Genomic DNA, 24,083 nt, shown 5'->3' on the forward strand with positions numbered 1-24,083 from the left:
CATTAATTTATTTAAACGGACTTTTAATTATTAAATGAAAATATTGTAGCCGCATTAAATATGTTCGAATTCACTAAAAACCTTTAGTTTTCTAACAATAATAACAAAGTATGTGAGAGTTTTGCACAAAAAAGTTGTCTGACTTGCAATGAAATGCACCGAAAATAATTAAAAGTCAAAGTTCAGACTATGCCATACACCGACTATTCTCGACATCTTTTATTTCAGACAAAGGGTTGTGTAATAATTAATTTATCTTACAAGGTTTAAAGTGCAAAAGATCAATCACCTTAAATTCCAGAATAGCACAAGAATCTTGTTATCCGAAAGTCGACCCACGTTCTCTCTCAACTCATTACAAGGGTTTTAAGAACTCTCTCTCTCTCTCTCTCTCTCTCTCTCTCCCAATCAAGGTTTTAGGGTTCAGGTAAATTTCTCTCTCTCTCTCTCTATCCCTTATCAACGTTTTGTCTTTAATCTCGTCTAATAGTTACATTTATGATCCTTCTTTCTCCAAAACTTGTGGTCCTGTCAAGCAATTTATATTTACCTCAATTCCCCTAAAATCAAAGAAAGCGCCACTTTTTTCTTGGCGCCAAATGTTAAATTTTCGTAATCAAAGCAAAAATAAACTCGCACTAATTCCAAACCCCCCCTCGTTTGGAAAGAAAAGTTTGCTATTTTAAGAAATTCTTTCTCTAGGTTTAATTTAAATAATAATAACTTGGGGTTTGTCTAAATTTCTCTGTTTTTGATCTTTAGATTTAGCGCTTAAGCAATTTCTTTCTCTAAATGTAGAGGAACATCCCCCCTATTTTTATTTTCCCAAAAATGATGCCAATTTACAGAATTGGGGTTTATGTAAACATTTTTAGTTAGTTCCAGTCTTTAAATGGCGGTATTAATGTATTATAATAGTATGCAAATAGGGTTTATGTCAACAAAGGTGTATGGGTATATCTAGCGGAGACTTCTCCCAGGATTTTTGTTTTTGTTTTTTTCATTGTAGTAGCTCATGTTAACATTTCATTCTTTTTAGGATATTGAAATAGTTCTTGATTGCACTTTATGATTCAGATTTGCTAAAAAGGAGAGAAAACCATGGCTGAAAAAGGAGATGAAAGACAGCATACTAATCCTAGCCTACGGGAAACTCTAGCTTCAACAGAAGGAGCGCATCGTGAGAAAGAACCTGATCCTCTTTCATGGAACCGGTCTAGGAGGATGTCTTCTCCGGGAAGTAGCAGCAGGTTCATTATTTTATTTTTTTTATGTTTTTATGTTGTGTGTGGTATGCTCTACCTTGTTTACACATGAAGCACTAACCAAGCTGTGCAATTATGTAGAAATGTTTGAAGAAGTTCTACAAGCCATGGAGGTGATTTGAGGCAACTTCTTAACAGAGGGATAAACTGGATAGAAGAGTCTCTATCTCCTCTACACTGCATTCAAGATAGTTTTTATTACGAGTGTTTTTGCAAATTTCACCTTAGGTACTTCTGACGATATAGAGAACCTGACTGTGATCTTAGGAGGGTTTCATGGAGCAATGGCAAGAAGCAAGCTTCTACAAATCCTAGATGCTCGACTCTATGTTTAGGAAGAGAAGCTTTCCGACTTGACTGGTATGATGCAATCATGAAATATCACCTTTTAAACAGTTGAGACATAATCTATTGGCACCATAACAGTCAGTAGTGAATGAATTTCAGTAAAAGTTGGTTACAACCTGAATTTTTAAGTCAGCACATGTAAGAATGATGCTGTGCAATGATATTTGGTGTAATGTAACAATTATTTGCTTACTTATTCTTTTGTATATCTACGAAACGTCAAATATATTGTCTAATGCAGGGGAGAAAGAGGTGAATCCAGTGCAGGGAGACTGACATATCATCCCGTTTCAACTGATTCACATTTAAATTATCATAACCGGTACTTTAATTAGTTGTTTTGTATTGTTTTGTTAGACTTCCACTCTTCGTTTTCTTTGTGTATTCTGTGCAGATGTTTTGTTTGATCAAGATTCAAGGTCAATGCTAGACCTCTATATCAAATCTGTAATATTTTATTTATTTATTTACTATTATTCAAAGCAGGGCTGAAAGGAATCCAGGCAACGAGAGGCCCGGTGATTCGCTGAAAGAGGACTCTGCCTGTCACCTTTTACCTAATCGTGGCTCCAACAAGTATGTTGTTTCTCCTATAGATAGAACTTGCGACAAATTTATTTATTACTAATTTGATTCTTGCGACAAACTTACTGATCAGCAGTCAGTAATTGTGAATACATATTTGCCTCAGATAATTCTTCTATTTACTCTAATATAGGGGTCCTTTAATCTACTCAAAATCACAATTTGTGCCCTCAGTATGGCAGCGCCCTTACAGATACCAATGATTAATGATAACCAATAAATGGACAAAGGATTGATTAATGACAATCAATAAATAAACTAATTTGTATAATCAGTATCAACTGAATAATTAATTAGATTAGAAGAACAATACTTGCTGCTGGTTCAAATCTGTATTATCCTTATTATCAATTGAATAAATAATTAGATTAAAAGAATTATACTTGGATGTTATTCTTTGCTAGAATGTATATTAGTAATTTATTTTTAATTATCTGATATATATTCATATCCGTATTCGTATTCGTATTCGTCTGATATTCTATCCGAATTCGTATCCATTTAATATCTGATTTGTTAATGAGACTATCCGTAAATTATAATGGATAAGGATACTGTTTGATCACTATCTGATCCGTATCCGACTTTTTACACCCCTACATACCTGCCATATTGTGCACCTTAAATACTAATGCACTGGACAAATTATGAGATAATGACTTTGTGAGCCTAAATTACTAATGTGAGCCTTATTCCAATAATGCTATTTCTTTGATCATTGACAAAATCAATATACAGTTGGAGTGGTGAGTGTAGTGCATTTAGATCGAGGGATATACACCTTCCAATTGAGGACAAACGAAAAAGAACTGGACGGGACAGTAGCCACTCACCCGAACACAAATGGAGAAAAACTGGACCGCATCCTGATCGGTCAAGATGCAGTGAGCGTAGTGTTTCCCCAGAAAAGAGACCGAGAAATGCTGGATGGTGCCACGGTAGGTCCAGAGGGAGTGGCAGTCCTGATTTAAGTCATCTTAGCAGGTACATTACTATGCAAAAGTAACCCAAAAGCTTGTAAATTTTCACTGCAGTCGAATATAAGCATTTCAGTTGTGTAACAATTTTATACAGATACTTGGTTGTTTCGTTGGCCCGCAGTCAGTAATTGTGAATACATGTTTGCTTCAGATTATTTTTTTATTTTCTCTAATATAGGGGTTCTTTAATTTCAACAGCTTTTGTCTCTAGTCTAACGCCCATTTCTCTCTTTGGTTTTGTAAAAAATTTGAATAGGAGTCCACAAATGAGTCCTACTGATACCAAGAAAACAAAGGACGAAAGGGAGAAAAAAATAGGCTTTTTATCTCCCAAACAAACCTTGAAGCAAACAATGTCAGCTGAGCGGGGCCAATCTGATGCAGGGCAACCCATGCCTGAAAAAGGAGAAGAAAAGAAGCAGCCTAACCCAAGGGTACGGGGCAACTTGGCTCAAGCTCAAGGAGTGCCATCTCAGAACAATGACGGGCGGAGCCGGTCTATTAATAATGACGAGCAGAGGAAATCTGATGGGTTGGGCACATCTACTGTTCAACCCGATCCTCAACTATCAACCTCATCATCTAGTAGGACGTCTTCTGGCAAAATGAAAAGGTTTAGTTCACTTAGAATTTGTTTCTTTTATGGCTTTGTGGTATGTTATAAATTTTCTAAATTTTCGAGGAGCGCCATCTGTGGACGGTTTTTTTCTTCTAAATTTTTCCTTGAAAGTTCTGACACTATATAAGCCTTAGATTGGTAACTCTAGTATGATACACATAGTGCGATGTATACTTAGCAGTGAGACATAATCTTGTAGAGCCAAAATTACCAGAAAAAAAAAAAACTGCTCTGATCTAAGGAAAAAATACTTTTTCTGACAGGTGGGGTCCGGCCTCTCCAAATGTGGATGGTTCCAGATATAGGACTCTGTCTCAATGGTCTAAGGCGGCACAGGAATCTGATGGGTGGGGTCAAAACTATTCACCAATAAGAAAGTCACTATCAAGGTCTTTGACCCATAGCTCTCAAGCCGCAGCCGATACCAACAATAACAACGAGGAGTCTAACCTTTCACCTTATCTTGGTCTGAAGTATCCATATTTTTATTCCCCATTGGTAAGCACCTCTTGTTCTGGAGGAACTGATGCAGATATGCAACCTATATCATCCCCATATGCAATTGTGGGGACTGAACTCCCGAGGTTGTTTGCTGTCAATCCAGTATCCCCAACTCCTGAGGTCCCTAATCTGGGGCCGTCACAACCAAATCAAAATCTTGTTGTGGCAACTGGAACTGCAGCAGTAGAGATAACAGATGCGATTGATAATGACAGCCTCCGATGTGCACTGCTTCGTTTTGCGAAGCCAAAGCTGGTACCATTTATGGAAAAAAAGCACTTGGATTTTGCTAATTACCAGAAAATACTTTCCAAATTTGTGAATAATGTCACTCAATTCTTTGGAAGTTTTGCACCAAAGACCCACGAGGACAGCTGTAAGTTCGTTAAAAAAGAAAATGACAGTCTGAACAAATGTCTACAGGTGTGTATTAGTTCTTCTCTCTTTTGATTTAGTAATTAATTTCCTTTTGCTTTGGATTTTTTTTCCTTAAAAAACTTGTGTCAAGTTTGCAGCTTGTTCATCATATAATGTCTAATACTTTCCTTTTACAGATGTACCTGGGAAGGTTTGTGACTGAGGACGTCATGATGAATATTTAAGAGACTTTTCAACGGCATGAAATTTTATGTTTTTGTTATGATAATCAGTTTACATATGTTTCATATGCAATATGTTGATATCATCTGAAAAAGGATGTTGTTAAGGACTTTTCAATGGAGTTTAAAGTAGATTTGGTAGGTACAGAAGAAACAAAAAGGGACTATTTAAGACTAACTGTTTTATCTGTTTGTTTATGTAGGTAATTTACAAGAGAAGGGACTGAAGAATAGTAAAAATTTATGGGCTTTTGTGCAAGATTTATATGTCAAGCATCACAATTGCTTAATTCTATCTTTTTCCAAACTAATTGGTTGAGCCGAGAGCTCCATTCCAGGCTCCCTCATTGTGTGATACTGATGCTATTCTTATTGTATCTAAGCCTTTATTTATGTAGAACAATTTATTGCATATATCGCTGAACTGATAAATTTGTATGTTAATTATCTCATGTCTTGTGTGCCAGTCATTACATATCAGAACTCAGTACTGATTAATTTTTCTTTTTCTATAAATATTTGTTTCATAATTGTCCTTTCATATTGTTTGTTTCGTCATTGTTGGTTCTTATATAACCAGAATCAAGTCATCTTTCTCTGGATTTTGTCATCTGTATGGAAACGAATTTGGCTTCGTATTTGATTCTTACGTCTGACATCTGCGTTTAACCATAAATTAATGACAATCTTATTCATGGTATGATCTTAATCTCTTAAAAATATATGGCTAAATAACTTCAGAAATCCACATTGATGATGATGAAATCTTCACCTTCTTAAACTGTCTCCAAATTGTAATCCTTCCTGACCAGCAATCCAAATAATGGAATATACTTATAAAGCATCCTTTATTATACTTATAATTTTTGGAATAATTTGAAAAGGTGTTCCTTGCAATTCATGTTTGTTAATTTTCTCAGTTCAAATTTTTATGAGAAAAGTTGGTTTTAGGTCCCTAAATTTATTATGAACTTACGAAAGCAAGCTTCGTAGGCTGAAAATTGAAGCGAATTGTTCTGCAAAATAAGCAAGATAACTACATTATTTAGAAAACCAGATGATTTCACGGCAATTAAAGAAGAAAACATATATATGTATGAAAAAAAAACTTGCATGAAATTGTACTATTTAGTTCGGTCTTCAAAATTTGGAAACATTGCATAAAATTTGTAGTTCAAAATATAAAGAAATATATCAAAGCATGCCTCATTTATTGTTCCGAATAATATTGTACAAGATGTTCTCATATTCTCGTTTCATTTCAGAAGATAGAACGAATTTCACTGCTTTTCTTATATGAATTACAATTCTAATTTCACAATTGTCTTTCCGTCAATTTAATTCCCACTTGAGACTGTTTTGTGTATGAATTTTTTTATAGGTCTGCCGATTTATTGGTTCTACTTTGTTATTTGGGTTTTAAAGTTTCTATTACGAAGAATTAAAATTTTAAAATGGATGTATATACAAAGACTAAACATATTTAAACCCTTTGCTATTTAATTTGTTTGATAGATGGAAGGTCAAATTAAATATAAGGATCTATAGACAGTTAAACATTAATTATAAATAATTGTCTGTCGAAAATTTATCAATTTAATTAACAGCCTCAGAAAACTAATTTGTACAATCCACCCGAACGCGAATCCATTTTTTTGTTAATAGGAAAATAAATAAATAAATAACGGGAGAACGAATTTTTGAAATTTGGAAATATAGGAAAAAATGATCTATTATTTATAACGTTCGGTTATAATTCAAATGTGCAGCTAATTTCTCAATCCAAAGTCCAAACTAGTCCGTCCGCTAATTAACTAAACAGAAGAAAATAAATGTCTGAACGCTATAGTCCGTAACGTCCACAAAGCATATCTGCATATGAAAAAACGAAAATATATTTGAGCCGTAATGGACTACAGCGTCCGGACCCATTATTTTAGCTAAAACTTTATGCTTTGCATATGCGCCTTTAAAATATATTAAAAAGTGTTGTACCATTAAAAATTCACAGCATCATGTGATCAACACAAGAATCTGAATCATTCATTGAAAAATTAAAGCATGTGATCATATCATGTGCAGTTCGATCTCAATGGAAACATCTAATCATATCATGTGGTCGTGCCCTTGTGCGAAAAGTTTTTGGCAAGGCCTTCTCGCACAACCCAACATTCAGCTTGTGGATAGAGGCACTATTCGTCGAAGCTGGAGATTGGGACAACCAAGTGTAACGAAAGGGACCCGTGATCCAAACAATGTGCATGGTTTGGGCGGCTGGAGTTGTGGTGGAAGACACAACATGTCCGGCAAGTATATTGATGTTGTTGCATGCTATTTATCATGAACCGACTGAAGCTGAGTACATTTGTGACTGTTTAGTTCCATAGGGCTAAGTCTGGTTAAGTATAAAAATGGAGAGCATCTACATAGTTGAACTTACATGTTAGACAACTGCTCCTTGCCTAGCGTGTGAATAACTTCTGGCATTTTGGACAAATCAGCATCAGTGGTGGCATTGACCATGTACATGAAGCCGGTCGTTTCACGCAGAGCATTCCCCAAATGCATCCAACAGAGGCATCTCTTTGCATAGTAGACACTTGCATTCTCGGGGTCTTCCTCTATTGCCTACAATCAAAGCAGCTTAATAGCTTTAGAATTATTCAATGAAAATTATTTTTCCAACAAACAGGTCAAAATTGTATCTTACATAATTACAAAGGACTAGGGCTGCAAGATACTCTTTCTGGAACAGCATATCTTTGATTTTCTGTTTCAGATCCACAAGTCTCTTCTTGGAAAGAACTTTCCGCTAGATCCATTAAAAGTAAGTCAGCAAAGCTAATACATGGTTAATTTATTGTTCCCAAAATTGTTGCTCAAAATATAATCTTTGACCATAAACATTGATCCAAACATAAAAATAGAGAGTACATACCTCCTTTTTAAACTTCTCAGATGTAACATGACTAAGTAAACCTTTAATGCTCCAATCTGGCATCGTTGGAATAGGAGAGGTTACAGGAAAGAGAATTTCTACAACCTCACTTTTACCCCTCATTGCTGCTACTTCTATGGGTAACCTTCCAGACTGCAACACATGTTGAAAGTTGGTACTTGATTGACATTGCAGATTTGTTAAATTTAAATTATATAATCACCAGCCATGATGACTGTCAATATATGCTTGATTGATATTGCAATTTTTTCAAAAACAAGGACAACTAATTCCTTTATCCTTCAAAAAACCTCAACATAATTTAAAAATAACACAAGAAATATCCATATAACCCTACAGAAATTACAAAGCATGAATAAGAAAAAACCTATTTTCTCCATCCTTTTAATCAAAAGACAAACAACTATTACATTAATAAATGGACAGCATAGAAGTACCTTATTTACTTATGTCATACTACAACAAAGAGATGTGGATATGGTGATATTTCTCAGTTATAAGATCGAGTTATCTGCTATGCAATATCTCCCTTTTATCAAGGTGAACATCACATAATTTTAGCGGTTACAATGAAAAAGATAGGTGAACTAACTTCATCAGGGAGATTGGGGTTGGCTCCAGTTTCCAACAAGTACTCCATCAGCTCCTTGGAATGGTAAGCCAAGCTTAACACCGGTATCTTGTTCACATCAGCCCCAGCCTACAATATTCAAAATGAACATATGAGATGTAATGATAGCTCTAAGAAGAAAGTCTTTTGACATATAACATTGCAACTCAATGACAATAAAAATAATTTTGGACAAATAACAGTTGACATTTTAGAGTACATACAAATAATGAGGAGGATATTCTACATTTAAATGTTTTCAATTAACACCAAAGAAATAGAATATTTGAGACATTTCCAACTGAGAACCCACCATTAGCTTATTTGACCTATAAGTGAATGTCATTCAGTAATTGACCACACTTGGAAACAAAATCAAACAAAATGAACTAAAATGTAGTCATCCAATTTTACAGAACTCATCATAAATAAGATTTGATTGACTTGATTACGAAAATATCTGAGCTAACTTGCCATGTTTTGACTCAGTTTTAAAGGTTGAGTGTTATTTACACCCGAAAGATATATGGTTGGTGTTAAGTGATAAACATAATCAATGTTTGGTATAACTTAGAAGTATTGATGCAGCAGCAATTTGCAAAAGTATCGGAACAAAAAGGAGGATTCAAACTCCTAAATATAGGTGTCAAAATAGCAAGATTTGTACCTTTATCAGAAGTTTTACAATTTCCTTTGTTTCATCTGATGGGTGAAATGTACAATTCTATTCATCACGGCAACAAGGAGAGGGGTCACAACACCACATAACAACTCATTTGGCTGACAAGACAATAGTTCAGTTGGTGAATGTAATACAGGTTATAACAGGATAAAAAGCTCCCGTTGGGAGATGTAAATAAATTTTCTTATTCAATATATCGACATCTGGCTAGTGGCCAACTGTCCTTCAAAAAAAAAAAACTAAGTTTTACATTCTTTAAAATTAGCAACAGTTTTTCCCAAGTTGAGGCAAGAATTTGCATTTGCATGTCAGATTGGTTAGGTTGAGATTCTTGGGTTACAACATAACCTAGTCTAATTTAATATTCTGATAAAATAACAATTATTTGAGTAAAGAGAAAAGTGAGAAAGACAAGTACATTGGCTTTGTGAACCAACAAAACCTTCACACAAGACATGTGACCATGCAAAGTAAGCCAAAAGCAAGGGTGACCCGGTAAAGCTTTGCACATCAAGTTGAGCACCTTTAGTCAATAGCACTTCAATTGCCCGAGGTTTATCTAAAATAAGAAAGAGTGAGTCATTTCTTTATTATCGCCTATAACTCCTAAATTAAAATTGGTACACATTCAGATTAGATCATTTGCATCTTACATGTTTCAGTTTTATCATAAGAACCATTCCAACCCCAAAAGAAATTAAAGAAGAAAAAAGAAAGCATAAGAATGGTTGAATAATTAGAGCTATAGTTCAGCATGATGCAAAAGGTATATTGCAATAAATTATAATTATTTGCCCAAAACACTAGTGAGTTGTCTTTTCCTAAGTCAAAATAAGAAAATAAAAAATTAAGCCAACACGTGACTTTTACTAATTATGGTACAATTCAGATTCAATTTAATTCATTAAAGGGGTAAATAAGACACTTCTTTTAAGGTCTATGCTACAATTTTAATAATCAACTGTTATCGCAAATACACAAAAATCTAGGGCGCAAATTGCAATACAAGGCTGTTATTTGAAAAATGACAAGATGTTGGGCTTAGTTTGGTTAGCAACTAAGAATAACATTAGAATTATAATTAACAGATTAGAGAGACCTCCAATGACAGCATCATGGAGAGGACTTAAGCCATTGGCATCTTTGACATTGAGATTAGCACCACAGTTGATGAGAGACTCAATGGCATTTGGATCCCCAAAATTAGCTGCAAAACATAATGGTGTTTTCCCTACAAATAATCATTGAAACAAAAATCAAACAAAAATCCACCAAAGAAAATAGACGAGATGAAAAAGACAACTAACAGAGATGTTGTTCAATTTTTGGTAAAAGGAGTTACTCAAGTTAAGAAATACTAGGTGTAGTTGCAAAAATCCCTAAATTGTCTCTGCAACATTGTTCTAAAAGAACCATAGTAGAAGAGAACTTAAAGCAAATTCAGGACTAAGGAAGTAAAATAAAAGAAATGAGATCTAACCTGAGTGAGCAGTCAAATTGACATCCATCTTAAAATTCTTGATCAAATACTCACATATCTCTCCATGCCCCAGCCGTGCTGCATAATGGAGAGGTCTATCTCCTTCTTCATCACACAATTCAGAAACAATCTTACCTATTTTTTCTCTTCTGCTGCTGGATGTACTTCCACCAATTTCTGTATCATTGTTTGTATATACAACTAAATGAGTCTAAAATAAAGGTGCAAGTAAATTGGCACTTTTTAGATTCAGAAAATTGGATCTGTCCTATGAAATTGTGCAAGTAAAGCTACTGAATGCATAGGTAAAGCAATCTTTTGAAGTTATTCGATAAAGCTAGCAACTATATATAATGCTTTGTTTCCTTACGATGGATCTGTCCAGTGAATAGTGTGGGAGAACAACTACTTAGTGCATAGTGCCCCACACTCAGCAGGCTGTTAATCTGGTATCACGAATTGGTTATTTTTGTATCTTCTCGGATTTACTTGTAAAAAATAAGAAGATAAAGAGGGGAACAATTGCGTCGTGCAATCCTAGTTAGAAGAAAGAAAACGTGAAATCGAAAAGCTAAAATGCAATGCAATGCTCGGAGAAAGCTGTGCTTCCACCAAATTGATTGTAATGTAAAAACAGTAACATATAGTACAGTATAGCTACTAAAATTAACTAAACTGGACAAAAATTAAACCTAATTACCTAAAGCTGGACAACAACAGAATTGATCATCAACAGTAATACATACAACTGAAATTTTACAAAGAAGCCTCTTCAACTGGAATTTTACATCAAAGTCCTGCTTCAACTAATTTTTTTTCTGGAAAACACTATGCTCATTCTTCCCCAAAATTTCATAGACTAAATTATAAAAAGAGGAAGTGCAAATATTTTCTCTTTGCTATGTTTCTCTACGAAAAAGGGAGACTAAGTTGCTGAATTATAAAGGAGACGTAGTGAAGAAACTACAAGGGAACGCATCTGACGGAGCAAAAAGGAATTAATGGAACTTGTTTATCAACACTTCTGATCTGCACAAATCATAGCACGTATCAGAAGGACAGGATCGCGATGCACAGTTTTCTCCGTGAAGTGCATTGCATTTTAGCCTTTATTATACTGATCAATGGGAAACAGAGACATAAATTCTATTTTCCTTTCAAAACAATTTAAAAACCAAAAAAACACGAAATCGAAAGGTTATGGAAACTCCAGTCGCCATTAGAAGGATAGAAACGAAGAAACTCACGCTGAAGCACACGGAGATCTCCTGATCGAGCAGCATTTGCAATCTTTATCGCCGTGTTATAATCTGCAAGTGAGTGTCTATTAGGGAGGAAGAAACACACGCATATATACAGAAAGATAGTATTATTTTAAATTATAGTATACCTGCAGCAACATCAGCCCGTCTCGCCATTGTCGTACTTGGTATCCTTTCAATCGAGAAAGAGAGAGAAGCAGAGATGGAGAAGTGAAGAGTGGGAGGGACTGAGGGAGCAAGAACAAAAGGTAACAACAACACCTAGAAATACGGACTGGCTTCAAAATAAGGAAATAAATCTGCTGTGATTCTAAAGAATTACAGGGACCTGCAATTCAAAATCTACGTATTCATTTCCCTTCAGGCACGAATCTCAAAACAAATAAATGGGTAGATATTCAATTTCAGGTTCCTGTGATTATCTTGAATCACAGCAGATTTATTTCCTCAAAATAATTTCTCAGTAAGCGTAAAATTTTGAATTACTTATACACCAGTTTTCTTGACATACTTGTACAGTTGCACATGTCATCCCTTTTATTGAGTTTTGCTGCCGTGTGACCTGCAGCCTTCGAATGAGCCAAGTAGACTGCGTAAAATTTATAGGTATGATTTTGGTGGCTGAGAGATTTATTCATTTATTGTACGCTTTCACAATCACAAAATGACAAATGACTGGAATTACTACCAAGTTTTCAAAAAAAAAAAAAAAAAAGACAAATGACTGGAACTGTTCTGAGACATCATATTTTGCGTGACTTTATGGAAAATCTCAACCGTTCAATTACGTTCTGCACGAATCTCAAAGCTCAAATAATATTTGGGTATTCATTTATTGTACGCTTTGTCGCTTTCACAATCACAAAATGACAAATGACTGGAACTGTTTCGAACGAATTCTCATCTTCTAATATATCTCATATTTTGCGCGACTTTCTGGAAAATCTCAACCGTTCAGATACGTTCTGCACGAATCGCAATGCCCAAATAATATTTGGGTGTCTGCGTGCCAAATATGAACTATACTTATGGCTCAGTATATGGCATTAAAAAAATATATTAATTATACTTGTGAGTTGTGACAATTATACATTTATACTACATATGAACTATACTCATGAGTTATGACAATTTCTTTCTCTCACTGTGATATGTAAAAATAATAATTATAATTAATTATAATTACTTTACTTTGTCGTATATAATTGTGTGCAATTTACTTACTCCTAACCTAACCTTTAGAAAAATAATTAATGTATTAGATTGATCTTGTTAGTTTAATTAGCATTCACATAGCACAATTAATATTAAAGCTGCGGTTTAACAAATATCTTATTATGGTACTTCACATTTTATGAAAAACAATAATGCAGGGGTCGACACTTTTCAAAATATGGTTAATATTATAGTATTTGTTATTTTGGTACTTTACATTTTATGACAAACAATAATGCAGAGGTCGACACTTTTCAAAATATGGTTAATATTATAGAAAACAAATAGAGAAATAAAAGATAATTAAATGGAGAGACATAATGATCACTTTTTGGATATGCAAATAATCTCCTCCTCGGAAATCAACAAGAATCATGATATACACAGATATTGAATCTTGGGATTGATGATGACGTGCTATGTCTACGCTCTTTAAAATACAATATTTTCTTTTGCCTTTTTCAAAATGGATTGTTTCTGTAGCCTACCGAAAAGGCACACGCACTGACGCACACATGTTACTTGCTAATTCAGAAGTTCGCACTTCGAAAAAAAAATGCTGCCATATTTTAAAAATATTGATTCCGATATAAAAGAATATGATTCAAAAATCATTTGTTGCTTTTATAATATTAATAATCTACCAAAATATTAATATAAAAAAAAAGTAATTATACTTTTTCTATCTAACATTTCTTCATTTTTTTCCCCAACTAACTAGTTTTCATTTCTACCTATAATTATCAATTCTAACTACTTAGTGGTCCCTACAAATTAATTGGCAGATTTTATCACCCTTTAATTTTTTCCCCATCGCGGTACTCCCAGCTCCGCCGTCTCTACTCCACCGCTAGCTACGCTGAGATCGGACGATCTTCTCACACTTTCCCACCTTTGCCTCCACTCTACAAGAAATTTCCCAGCTCCGCCCCCACCTCCCACCTTCACTCCATCCCAATCAAGCATGTCTCCACCGGGTCAGATCCATCACTGTTGACCGTCTCAAAATGAGTGCTAAATGTATCGAGTTCAACTAGTTTTGTCTCTATAGATGCAATTAATCACTATCGTGTCTATGTTCTTCTTCTTCATGTAGTAGCGAGTTATTTGCAAAGAACAAAGTTTCATTAATAGTGAATTAGGTCATTACGTACTAAGTACTAAGAAATGACAGAAAAATAAATTTTGAAAAAAAAAGTAGAGGTATATGAATGAATACTTGATATAGTAGATATGAATACTTCAACATGTATGATTAATACTTGATATATTAGGTATGAATATTTCACAACGTATATGGATGAATACTTCAATGAATGGAATATGTTTTGTTTCTTTTAAATATTATTTTTGTTTTTTTTATTTGTAACATTTCAATTACATAATCTGTAAAATTTGATAAATTATTTTTGTTTCGACAGTGAAACATATGACAACCATTTTTATTTTCAAAAAATAAAATTGAACTAGAAAGCAATAAAGTAATGTTTAATACTATTCGACTGCTCTTGTAAAATTAATCGAGGTATACACATATGCTTGTAATACTCTTGATACGTGAACCATTTACACTTACACGACGAGGTATGAATACTTGCTCGATAAGGTATGAATACTTGCATGACAAGGTACGAATACTTGTGCAATAGGCAACTTCAAAGTGTGTCATTATGGATCTCATTTGAAAGAAAAAATTATGCAGAATACGTTTATGGTTTTAGATTTTCAAAATTCCTCATAGATCGTTAGAAATATTGGTTAAATTGAATGAAGAAAAAAATCCACCTCATAGATTGTGTGTGTGTGTGTGTGTGTGTGTGTATATAGGATTTGGCTAATATGCTATGGGTTGCATAGAGGCCTCTCGTGCTACGGCTCAATATTCAACTTTTCAAAATCCTAATGGTCGATTCGAACCGTTCATCTTGTTCTCTATATTAATATGTGTTTGGAGACCAAATTTTACATTTTTTGAAAAAAATTTACTATTTTTTTAGATTTATTGAATATCACTGTTTTTTATGGTTCAGATTTGTCTGAAAAACAGCAATTTTCAATAAATATAAAAAAATAGTAAACAATTGTCAAAAAATATAAAATTTGATCTCCAAACACATATTAATATGGAGAACAAGATGAACGGTTCAGATTGACCGTTTTGATTTTGAAAAGTCAAATATTGAGCCGTAGCACGGGAGGTTTCTATGCAACCCATATCACCGTGGCCAAGTCCTATATATATATATATATATATATATATATATATATATGAGTATGGCTAACATGCTTCCTCTAGAACTTCAGCAATATGCTTCTAACACTTTAAACCGTCGGATTCGTTATTAGATTCGTGCTGGATGATCTGAAAATGTGCGGAACGGAGAGCGCTAACGGACCCCGTTATCTTTGCAGCAAAATCCAAAATGGTCTTTTAGGTTTCTCCGCTTCTGTTTTTCTCCCTTGGGTTTCTCTCTCTTCTACTCCAGCTGCCGCTCTTGCTCTCCCTCCGCGGCTCTCTTTGCTCGTGCTCCCACCTGCACGGCTCCATCTCTCTCTGTGCGCGCACCCATCTCCTCTGCTCTTGAACCACTGAAGGTATATTTCGTCTCGCGAGCGTTCGACCGATTCCAGTCCGTGGACTCGCGTAGCCCTCGCTGTTCTCTCTCTCCATCCCTTGGTAAGGTCGTCGTCTCTCTCTCTCTCTCTATCTGAGTAATCTACTGAAATGTGAAAACCTAGATATGATTTTCCTCTTTAATTCAATTGCAAGCCAGATTAGTTGAAAATAGTAATAATTATGTGCATAATTGAGAGCTCATTTATTATTGCAAAATTAAGACCAATTTGGTCTCTATCTACAAAATTGGTTCGCACCTCACAGCCAAATTAAGAGTATTTTGGCCTTTATCTCAGTTTTGGTTCTTTCTTTAATTATTTGAAATATAGGGAACTTGGTTATTATTGAAAAATTGGGAGCTCAGTTTTACTCTCTATTCGAATTTTACTCACTGCTGTGTGACAGATTTGCACAAAATGGGTTAGCGTCTCTCTCTCTATGCCAATTTTGTGCGTTTGAATACTTTAATTTTGTGTTAAAATGCTGGTTAAAATGGGCAATCATATTCCTAGTGCAAGGGTATTTATTGCATTTTTTGCATTGCTTTTTTTTAATTACTTTTTAGTAAATAGATGCTTATTCTGAAAATTAAGAGGTATAGCTAAAGTTATTTGTATAGTTTCGAGTAAAATTGGTTATATGAAAATTTTGCTATGGGAAATTGGATGCTGCTGATATGTGTAACTGTATTTTTTTACTCTTTTTTTTGTTTCTTTTCCTTTTTATAATGAGACTAGGGTTGTAATTTTTTATATTGTTTATGCAAAGAAATAGAAACAGGTTATTGTGGTGTATGTTTTTCATGTATTGTTGTTATGCTTGATGAAAAAAGAAATTGGTGTTTGTTGTTTCAACTCTTGCTGCTTGTTGTTTATGCAAAGAAAAATCAAATGGATGCTTGTTAGAAGAGGCGCTAGGAAGAGGAGATGAGAGGCACAAGGAAGAGGCAGAGCTTATTAGAACATCTTGTAATTTATTTGTACAAAAACTTGTAAATTAATTTATGCAATGGCTATATGTACAACTGGAAGCAAAGATGAAATAATAAATGCTTTTGACAGTATGTTTCTCTTCAATTGTAATTTTTATACATGGTACTAATTCTGCAGAACAACACCATTGAAAATTACAATAGCAAAACAACAAAAGTACCAATTATGCATCAATTCCATTATTTCAAAATATTAAAAGACATTATGTATTCTGATACAACAAATCAAAATACACAATTATGAAAGCCGATATTTGTACTCTTACTTGATCAAAGAATGAGTGCTCACATAAATTTCCAACATAAATTTCATATATATATAACAAACGAGCTCGCCTTGATTCTTATTACACTTACCTATACGAGATCACCTAATTTTTCAGCAAAGCACATTTCAATTTAACCCAATTTCATTCAAACTAGTTTAAACGGACACCAGACAGTATAAATGAGCAAGTAACGTAAAGCCATTTCAGCACAAGGTATATGCATACAAAGTCTCACATTCAACAATTTCAACATAAATTGAACAAAACAATACATTTCCAACATAAATTTGCATCATAAATTTCCATAACAGCACACTACTATGTCTCAAAATAGTCTCAAAACATATTATATTTAATATCCTTGACAAAAAGTAAGCACTAGTTACTACATTAAACAAAATCCTAAATCATCGATCATCTTCTTCATTCTTCACTATCATATGAATTATCGCCTTCAATGTAATCTGCATTGTCGTCCTCATTGTAATCTTCATTCTTCACATTCTTGTTGAAGGTATTCATACGGATACTAAATCCAGTTATGAAGCCATATGTGTTGTAAAAATCATAAGCCATTTGTTTACTAGAGAATTCCATGCCTACATAAGGTTCCATGCTTCCCTCTTCTAAAGGAACGACAGATTCCATAAGGTTACACACTTCTCGGTCTCCCCACTCATCCGCTTCAGGTACGACAGATTCTAATGTGTCCATTAAATGTTCTTCCAAATCAGTCATCTCATCTACCTCTAAAGCATCCATTTATCTACAAAAGAAATGATCTAATAAGCATAATTAAACAATTATTTAATTGCTGCAAAAAGAACACTAGAAATTGGAAAAAAATATGAAAAATTGGACCAATTTAAATAGAAAGAATACAAATCTGTTTGTAAACAGCAAGCATAAAAACATACAAATAAATCTGTTCAAATTTTGGGAGAGCAACAAGTGAATTTTCAATTAATCAAAGGTTCAGCACATGAGGAAAATAATATCGTGAATTGGTTAATGGTTCCAATTTCAATGCATATGGTACATATCAATTTTAAATTTTAATTGAAGATCAAACTTAACCAAATTAGCATATCAGAAAGCTACAGCCACGAAATCTCATAACACATGGAAATTAATTTTAATAAAGAAAAGATAATTTAACTGAAATAGATTTTTTTTTGGTAGGATTGTACTGCTAAGTTAGTTTTTTTTTTTGGATCAATTTTTCCATCAATAACATAGTTCTCTGACTGATTGAATAAAAATGAATTAGAGACATTTATAATAAGAGGTGCGACTCTAAAAGAGGCATTTCGATTTTTGTAAAATTATGGCTTTATTCAGATTTTTCTAAACAAAATTGAGGTGCGATTCTTAAAGAGGCGTTAATAATTTGAAGAATTTCCAAAAAAAGGTTACCTTGATTTTGATTCAGAGGTGCGATTTGAGGAAGAGACGGCAGACAGGAGGCGGGCTGTGAGCGATTGAGGCGCGAGGAAGAGGATCGACGAGAGTAGTGCGAAGTGATGCTGAGGCTGTGTGCGGCAAGATTCCAGGGCAAGGTCACCAGTTTGAACGAGAGAGAGAGAGATTTCGAACGACAGGGAGAGTCGAACGAAAAGACAAGGCGGGAGGAGGGAGTCAATTCACTGAACCAAACCTAGTTTATCTAACGGAGCGACTTTTTAATTTCCTCCGTTATATCAAATTTGATCAGCGCTTGATGAAAAAGTGAATCTAAAAGGAAATCCAACGATCCAGACAGTTAGAAGCATATTGCTGAAGTTCTAGAGGAAGCATGTTAGCCATACTCTATATATATATATATATATATATATATATATATTGGCTTGGGTGCTATGGATAGCATAGAGGGCTACCGTGCTACGGCTCAATATTCGAGTTTTCAAAATCCTAACAGTCGATCCGAACCGTTCATCTTGTTCTCTATATTAATATGTGTTTGGAGACCAAATTTTACATTTTTTGAAAAAAATTTACTATTTTTTTAGCTAGGTAGAAAATCACTTGATCTAAAAAATTCTGCACCATTAAGATATTTGATTTTCTACCTATCTAAAAAAATAGTAAAAAATTTTCAAAAAATGTAAAATTTGGTCTCCAAACACATATTAATATGGAGAACAAGATGAACGGTCCGGATCGTCCGTTAGTATTTTAAAAACTCGAATATTGAGCCGTAGGACTATAGTCTCGTATGCTATCCATAGCACCCAAGCCATACTCTATATATATATAATTTTTATAATGGACGAGAGATATATAAATGATATTTTATATATATACACCATAATTAACAATTCCCTAGTATTTTATTAGTGCTAATTGTCCACTTCGACTCTCACCTTTTTTATACCATGGCATAATTACCCTGTTTAATACGCTAAAATGTCATAAATAACTACACGTGTTAATTAACTAGTAGACTACCAAAAGTAAATGTCTTAACCAAATAAGACCATATTTTGTGTCTTTAATTATGTTTTTCAAAGCTGTATACCTCGCATCAGAAAAAGGGGAAAAGAGTGTGTCTGATGTAGGGCTGGCAAAAAAATTCGAGGTTCGTGATTCGATTCGGGTTTGATTCGGGTTTGATTCGAGTTTAATTCGATTTGAAATGGGTTCAAATTGAAACAAACCAAACTAGGTTCGGTTCGGAATTAATTCAAACCAAACTCAAGCCTAGCCTGGTTCGATCGAAATAGGTTTGTGATTTTTTTGTGGTTCAAATCTCATAAAATCACCGGCCATCCATTTACCTGATGAAATTAAAATTCAAGATAGAGAGTCATAATTTAACTTAGCCGACACTCCCTCGCTCTCAAATCTCAACCTCTCCCTAACTCACTCTCCCTCTAGCTCTAAAATCTAGCCGACGCTCTCGGCGACTGGTTGTCTCTCCGGCTGTCACTCCTCTCTCCGGCCTAGATGACTGTCTCTCCTCTCTCTTCGGTCGTCTCTCATAGTTCATACCAGGAAAGCCGTCTCTGATGGATTTTTTTCATGAACAATTTTTCAACTTAAAAACACTTATTTCATAGTTCATACCGGTAAAAGGAAGCCATGTGAATTTTGTCCCTCGAGAAAAAAATAATGTATAAACTACCGGTATAACTAGGGCTGCTAAAAAATAATTTATTTCGTGATTCGATTCGAGTTCGATTCGAAAAATGTGTAGTTCGCAATTAATTCGATTCGAAATGGGTTCGGTTCGAAACGAATCAAACCAGGTTCGGTTCGAAATTAATTCAAACCAAATTCAAACCTAAGGTAAGTTCGGTTCAGTTCGGTTCGTTGCCACCCCTTGTCTGATGTCCATCAGACTCTAGTTTGAGTTCGATTCGTTTAAAATTTGTACTTGATATATACGATTACTGGAGTTAACTTGCACGATTATTAAAGTAGCATGTATGAATCTTAAATTAATGGAACGAAAGGAGAATTCATTGAAGTCAGATTTGGGAATTTTTTATTGGATTAATAGTAAAGAAGAGAGGAAAACAAAAATAGTACAGCTGTTTTTATATGGATAGTAAGATTGGTACTGTTCATACTATTAGTGTAATAATCTAGAAGTCAAGAATACGATAATTGATTATATAAAGCTTTGTTCATGAATTGGATGATTAATATCATTTTGTTGCCTTGAGTATTATTGTATTTATGAATTATTTCGAGTTCATGACTGGAATTGTGAAACTTCATAATATAGATGATATATACTCTAAAAAAAGTCACTGACCAAGGTAATTAGCAGGAACACTAATTACCACGATAAGGTTAGTATGTGGATTAAATGATGGTCAAGTTTTACAGACCATAGACAAGGAGTTGTCATTTTAATCACATAGATATATGTTCCAGGAACATGATATCTCACAGACCCCGAATGAAACATTATACGGAATTGTGTTCGTGTCATTAATATTTTCATTCAGTGTTAAGTTCTAAAGTATGAGGTATTCATCTTTCCTACTAAGAAATGTATATGTGTGATTGTTATCAAACGCTGTCGGTAAAATGCAGTTATAACGGTAGCTCTTCGATATACATGGCTTAGCTGAGGTAGTGATGGTTTACCAAAAGTACTATTGTCCATCGTATCTCTATACGAGCTATAGCATCACTGGGCCCCTTGATAGAGTAAGATTATCAGCGCGCGGTATGATTACAAGAGTAATCATATTTGATAATCTGCTCAAGATCAAGAAAAGATTAAGTTTACAAGGATGACACACACCTACCTTGAAACTAATCTGATAGATATGTGACAAAAGAACTGACACAAGTAAATTGTTTACTGGATCGTGATATTGTACTGTACAGCATCATCTGTGTAATTGGATGGTCATGATGCGTTTTGCCAGATGCCTCTCATGATTATAGAAGTTAAAACAGTTTTAATTCTATTTACCAACATAACACAGATCCTATCGGGTCACACCATATAGGAGTTAATCGGAGAATCTTATTGTGATTGATTATAAATTGGTTATGATCAATAGTAAGATGGTTATAATTAATTATACTGGTTATAATTAATATATAAATGTCATACGGTTGACAAAGCAAAAACACTGGTTAATTTATAAACGTGCCGGACACGTTGTATAAAAGTTACCGAAACAACAACCGCAAGAAATATAATTGTTCAGAATAATTATATGGATGTTAATTGAATTCGGGCCAAGGGTATTTTGGTCTTTGCACATGTCATCCTTATCCACATGACACGTCATCGATCTTATCCACATGACATGTCATCATCCTTATCCATTCAATGACATATCTTGTAAATAGGCATATGTTGAGGGGTATTTCAGTCTTTTGCGAACCTCCTCAAAAGCCTATAAATAGAGGGGTACATGTAAAGAGAAAAACCACTAATTCACTAGTATCGTTTCGTGTCGAAACGAATCGGTATTTTCTCTCTTTCTCGGTTTCTCTTCCAAATAGTGTTTCGGTTGAGAAAAGAAAGTTATACGTAGTTGATGTATAATCTTGCGGGTTGTTGTGAAGTATATTTACGGGATTGGTGAATAGTGTTTTCCCGAATTTCGCAGTATGTCAGTTTTGCTTATTTGTGAAACTGAGTAGCTGAAAATTCGTGTTTACGGGTTTTCGTCTTTTCTCTGTGAATAGTGTTTTTGCAGAATTTCGCGGTTTACGGTATTTCTGGCAAAAGAAATAAACCGCTCTCTGGTTAGTCCTGGTGGATAACCTATAGAGGCACCATACGTTTGGTGCTCCGAGGAGAATCATTCCCGTGATGTAGCTCTACTCGCTCGGTCTGCATTCCAACTGTGATTTGGAAACAAGGTATAAATATGTTATATTAATCTATTTAATTGGTAAGTAGATTAAAGTTTTAGAAATCAATCATGGAGTAGATCTGTAAAATGATTAAATTGAGTTTTGATGCCAAAGGAATACTGAAGGTGGAGCGCCTTGGAAAGTTTCCTGACATGCCCCGTTTAATCCTTGACTTAAGTTAGAAGTAAAATTTTTGTTGTATGTTCTTTCCGCAGCTTAAGTCTAAACGGATTTTGGTTACCCCGAAACCCAACACATACTGATTCTAACTTCTTCTTTTTTAAGTTGCAAAAAGAAAAGTTTAGATCGGTATGAACAGTACCAATCCAAACTTTGATTTGTTTTAAAGTACCGATCCAAACTTTACAAAAAAAAGAGTTTAGATCGGTATGAACAGTACTGATCCTAACTTAAAAAAAAAAAAGTTTAGATCGGTATGAACAGTACTGATCTTAACTTAAAAAAAAATTAGAATCGGTATGAAAAGTACCAATCTTACTACCCATAAAAAGCAACTGTACTTTTTCTGTTTCCCTCTCTTATTTTCTATCAATTACTACCAATACAAAATTCCCGTCAGATTTGAGTCCGTACCCCGTTCCTCAGAAAAAAGTGGTCGGCTGTGATTTTTCTGAAATATAATTATGTTCAATAAAGGATTAGAATTATTTATCTTTTTTTTAAATTGATTTGATTTTTTTTTAAATGGAAATATGGCCAACTTTAAGAATAAAATTTTGACCTTTATTTCGCGAGCGGGTAAAAGGCTCAAATTTTATATTTTTTGTTACATTAATCAACTGAATTTTTTTTTTTTTTTTTGAGGAAAAGCCCGTAGGCAATCGACTGAACTTGAACCAATGTAAGAAACAAATAAATTAAAAGACGGATGGGTTTAAAATTGCCATATACTTGTTCGCCGAACACATCATTAATTTAGAAGTATGATTTAGTCAAGATAAGGACATCACGCATCGATACCAATACTCCAATACTGCAGTTTTGCAATGATGCTTCTATTTTTGTCATTATCTGCACAAAAAGTATTTGGTAGAGCAATTTTGTACTCTTTAGTCAAATTTTCTTCCTTTTCTAATTATGCCCTCTTCTGCAAGTATTAAATTAAACTCGTAAAATTGGATAGAGGGGCATTCTTTTCGTTTACTTCTTCTCCAAGTAATTTCATCATTTACTACTTTGTTGAACATTGGTTCTTTCATGAATGTAACCCAACCATAATTCAATTGCGTTATTAGTAATGTTTCAATCTTCAATGCCATCTCTAAAAATCAAGGAAGTAAAAAAATATCAATATCGAATTAAAAAAAATTTAACCGGGCGTTAATCTGAACAATAAATTATATTATTTATATAAGGCATATTCTCTAACTTTTTTAAACCAAGTTTGCTGGGAACTTTTCACAAGAATGATACAACTTTTCACACCAGAACGATACAACTTTTTACACCGTCAATGACAAAGGCACAAAGCACGTTAAAGGCTCAACTGTAGCAGCTGAAACGTACAAGTATGTAAAGAGAAATGGTGCAATTGAATTATGTCTTTTTGTCGTTTGTGATGAGAGATCAGTTGTTCGGTGTACCCTACCTAAACCGACATAGGAACATTCCATTCCATATACTGTAGAGTGTAGACGACTATAGTCGGTGGCTCGGTGCTGTACCCCGTACATAAATCAACATCACGGTTTAAAACTATTTCGTAGACCATGTCTACACTCAACTGACAGCGTCCTCCCTAAAACCCAA

At 34.2% G+C, this 24,083-nt stretch overlaps 3 protein-coding genes across 7 annotated transcripts; 1 reads left to right on the top strand and 2 right to left on the bottom strand.

Annotated features, from left to right (window-relative positions):
• Positions 1-391: 391 nt before the first annotated feature.
• On the top strand, positions 392-5,358 carry LOC144544697 (uncharacterized). Of its 5 annotated transcripts, XM_078293250.1 has the most exons (8): positions 981-1,250; positions 1,347-1,625; positions 1,855-1,935; positions 2,100-2,189; positions 2,937-3,182; positions 3,435-3,791; positions 4,061-4,721; positions 4,853-5,358. In XM_078293250.1, the coding sequence occupies exons 6-8, from the start codon at positions 3,445-3,447 to the stop codon at positions 4,898-4,900; spliced, it is 1,056 nt and encodes a 351-aa protein (XP_078149376.1). In that variant the 5' UTR covers positions 981-1,250; positions 1,347-1,625; positions 1,855-1,935; positions 2,100-2,189; positions 2,937-3,182; positions 3,435-3,444; the 3' UTR covers positions 4,901-5,358. The 5 variants fall into 5 exon arrangements, with proteins under 5 accessions (XP_078149375.1, XP_078149378.1, XP_078149374.1 ...); XM_078293249.1 differs by adding an exon at positions 392-427 and having other exon boundaries at positions 1,078-1,250; positions 1,347-2,189; XM_078293248.1 differs by having other exon boundaries at positions 980-1,250; positions 1,855-2,189.
• Positions 5,359-7,333: 1,975 nt separating this feature from the next.
• On the bottom strand, positions 7,334-9,225 carry LOC144544036 (uncharacterized). The gene is made up of 5 exons (XM_078292455.1): positions 9,134-9,225; positions 8,449-8,556; positions 7,836-7,988; positions 7,608-7,709; positions 7,334-7,525 (listed from the first exon to the last, which is right to left on the bottom strand). Exons 2-5 carry the CDS (start codon positions 8,494-8,496, stop codon positions 7,334-7,336), a joined length of 495 nt encoding a protein of 164 aa, XP_078148581.1. The 5' UTR covers positions 8,497-8,556; positions 9,134-9,225.
• Positions 9,226-9,707: 482 nt separating this feature from the next.
• LOC144544037 (uncharacterized) lies at positions 9,708-14,071 on the bottom strand. The gene is made up of 5 exons (XM_078292457.1): positions 13,998-14,071; positions 11,876-11,952; positions 10,629-10,805; positions 10,248-10,379; positions 9,708-9,745 (listed from the first exon to the last, which is right to left on the bottom strand). Exons 1-5 carry the CDS (start codon positions 14,069-14,071, stop codon positions 9,708-9,710), a joined length of 498 nt encoding a protein of 165 aa, XP_078148583.1.
• Between the last annotated feature and the right edge of the window lie 10,012 nt (positions 14,072-24,083).

Source organism: Carex rostrata, chromosome 26 (genome assembly GCF_964058835.1).
Source record: "Carex rostrata chromosome 26, lpCarRost1.2, whole genome shotgun sequence".
Taxonomy (NCBI): domain Eukaryota; kingdom Viridiplantae; phylum Streptophyta; class Magnoliopsida; order Poales; family Cyperaceae; genus Carex; species Carex rostrata.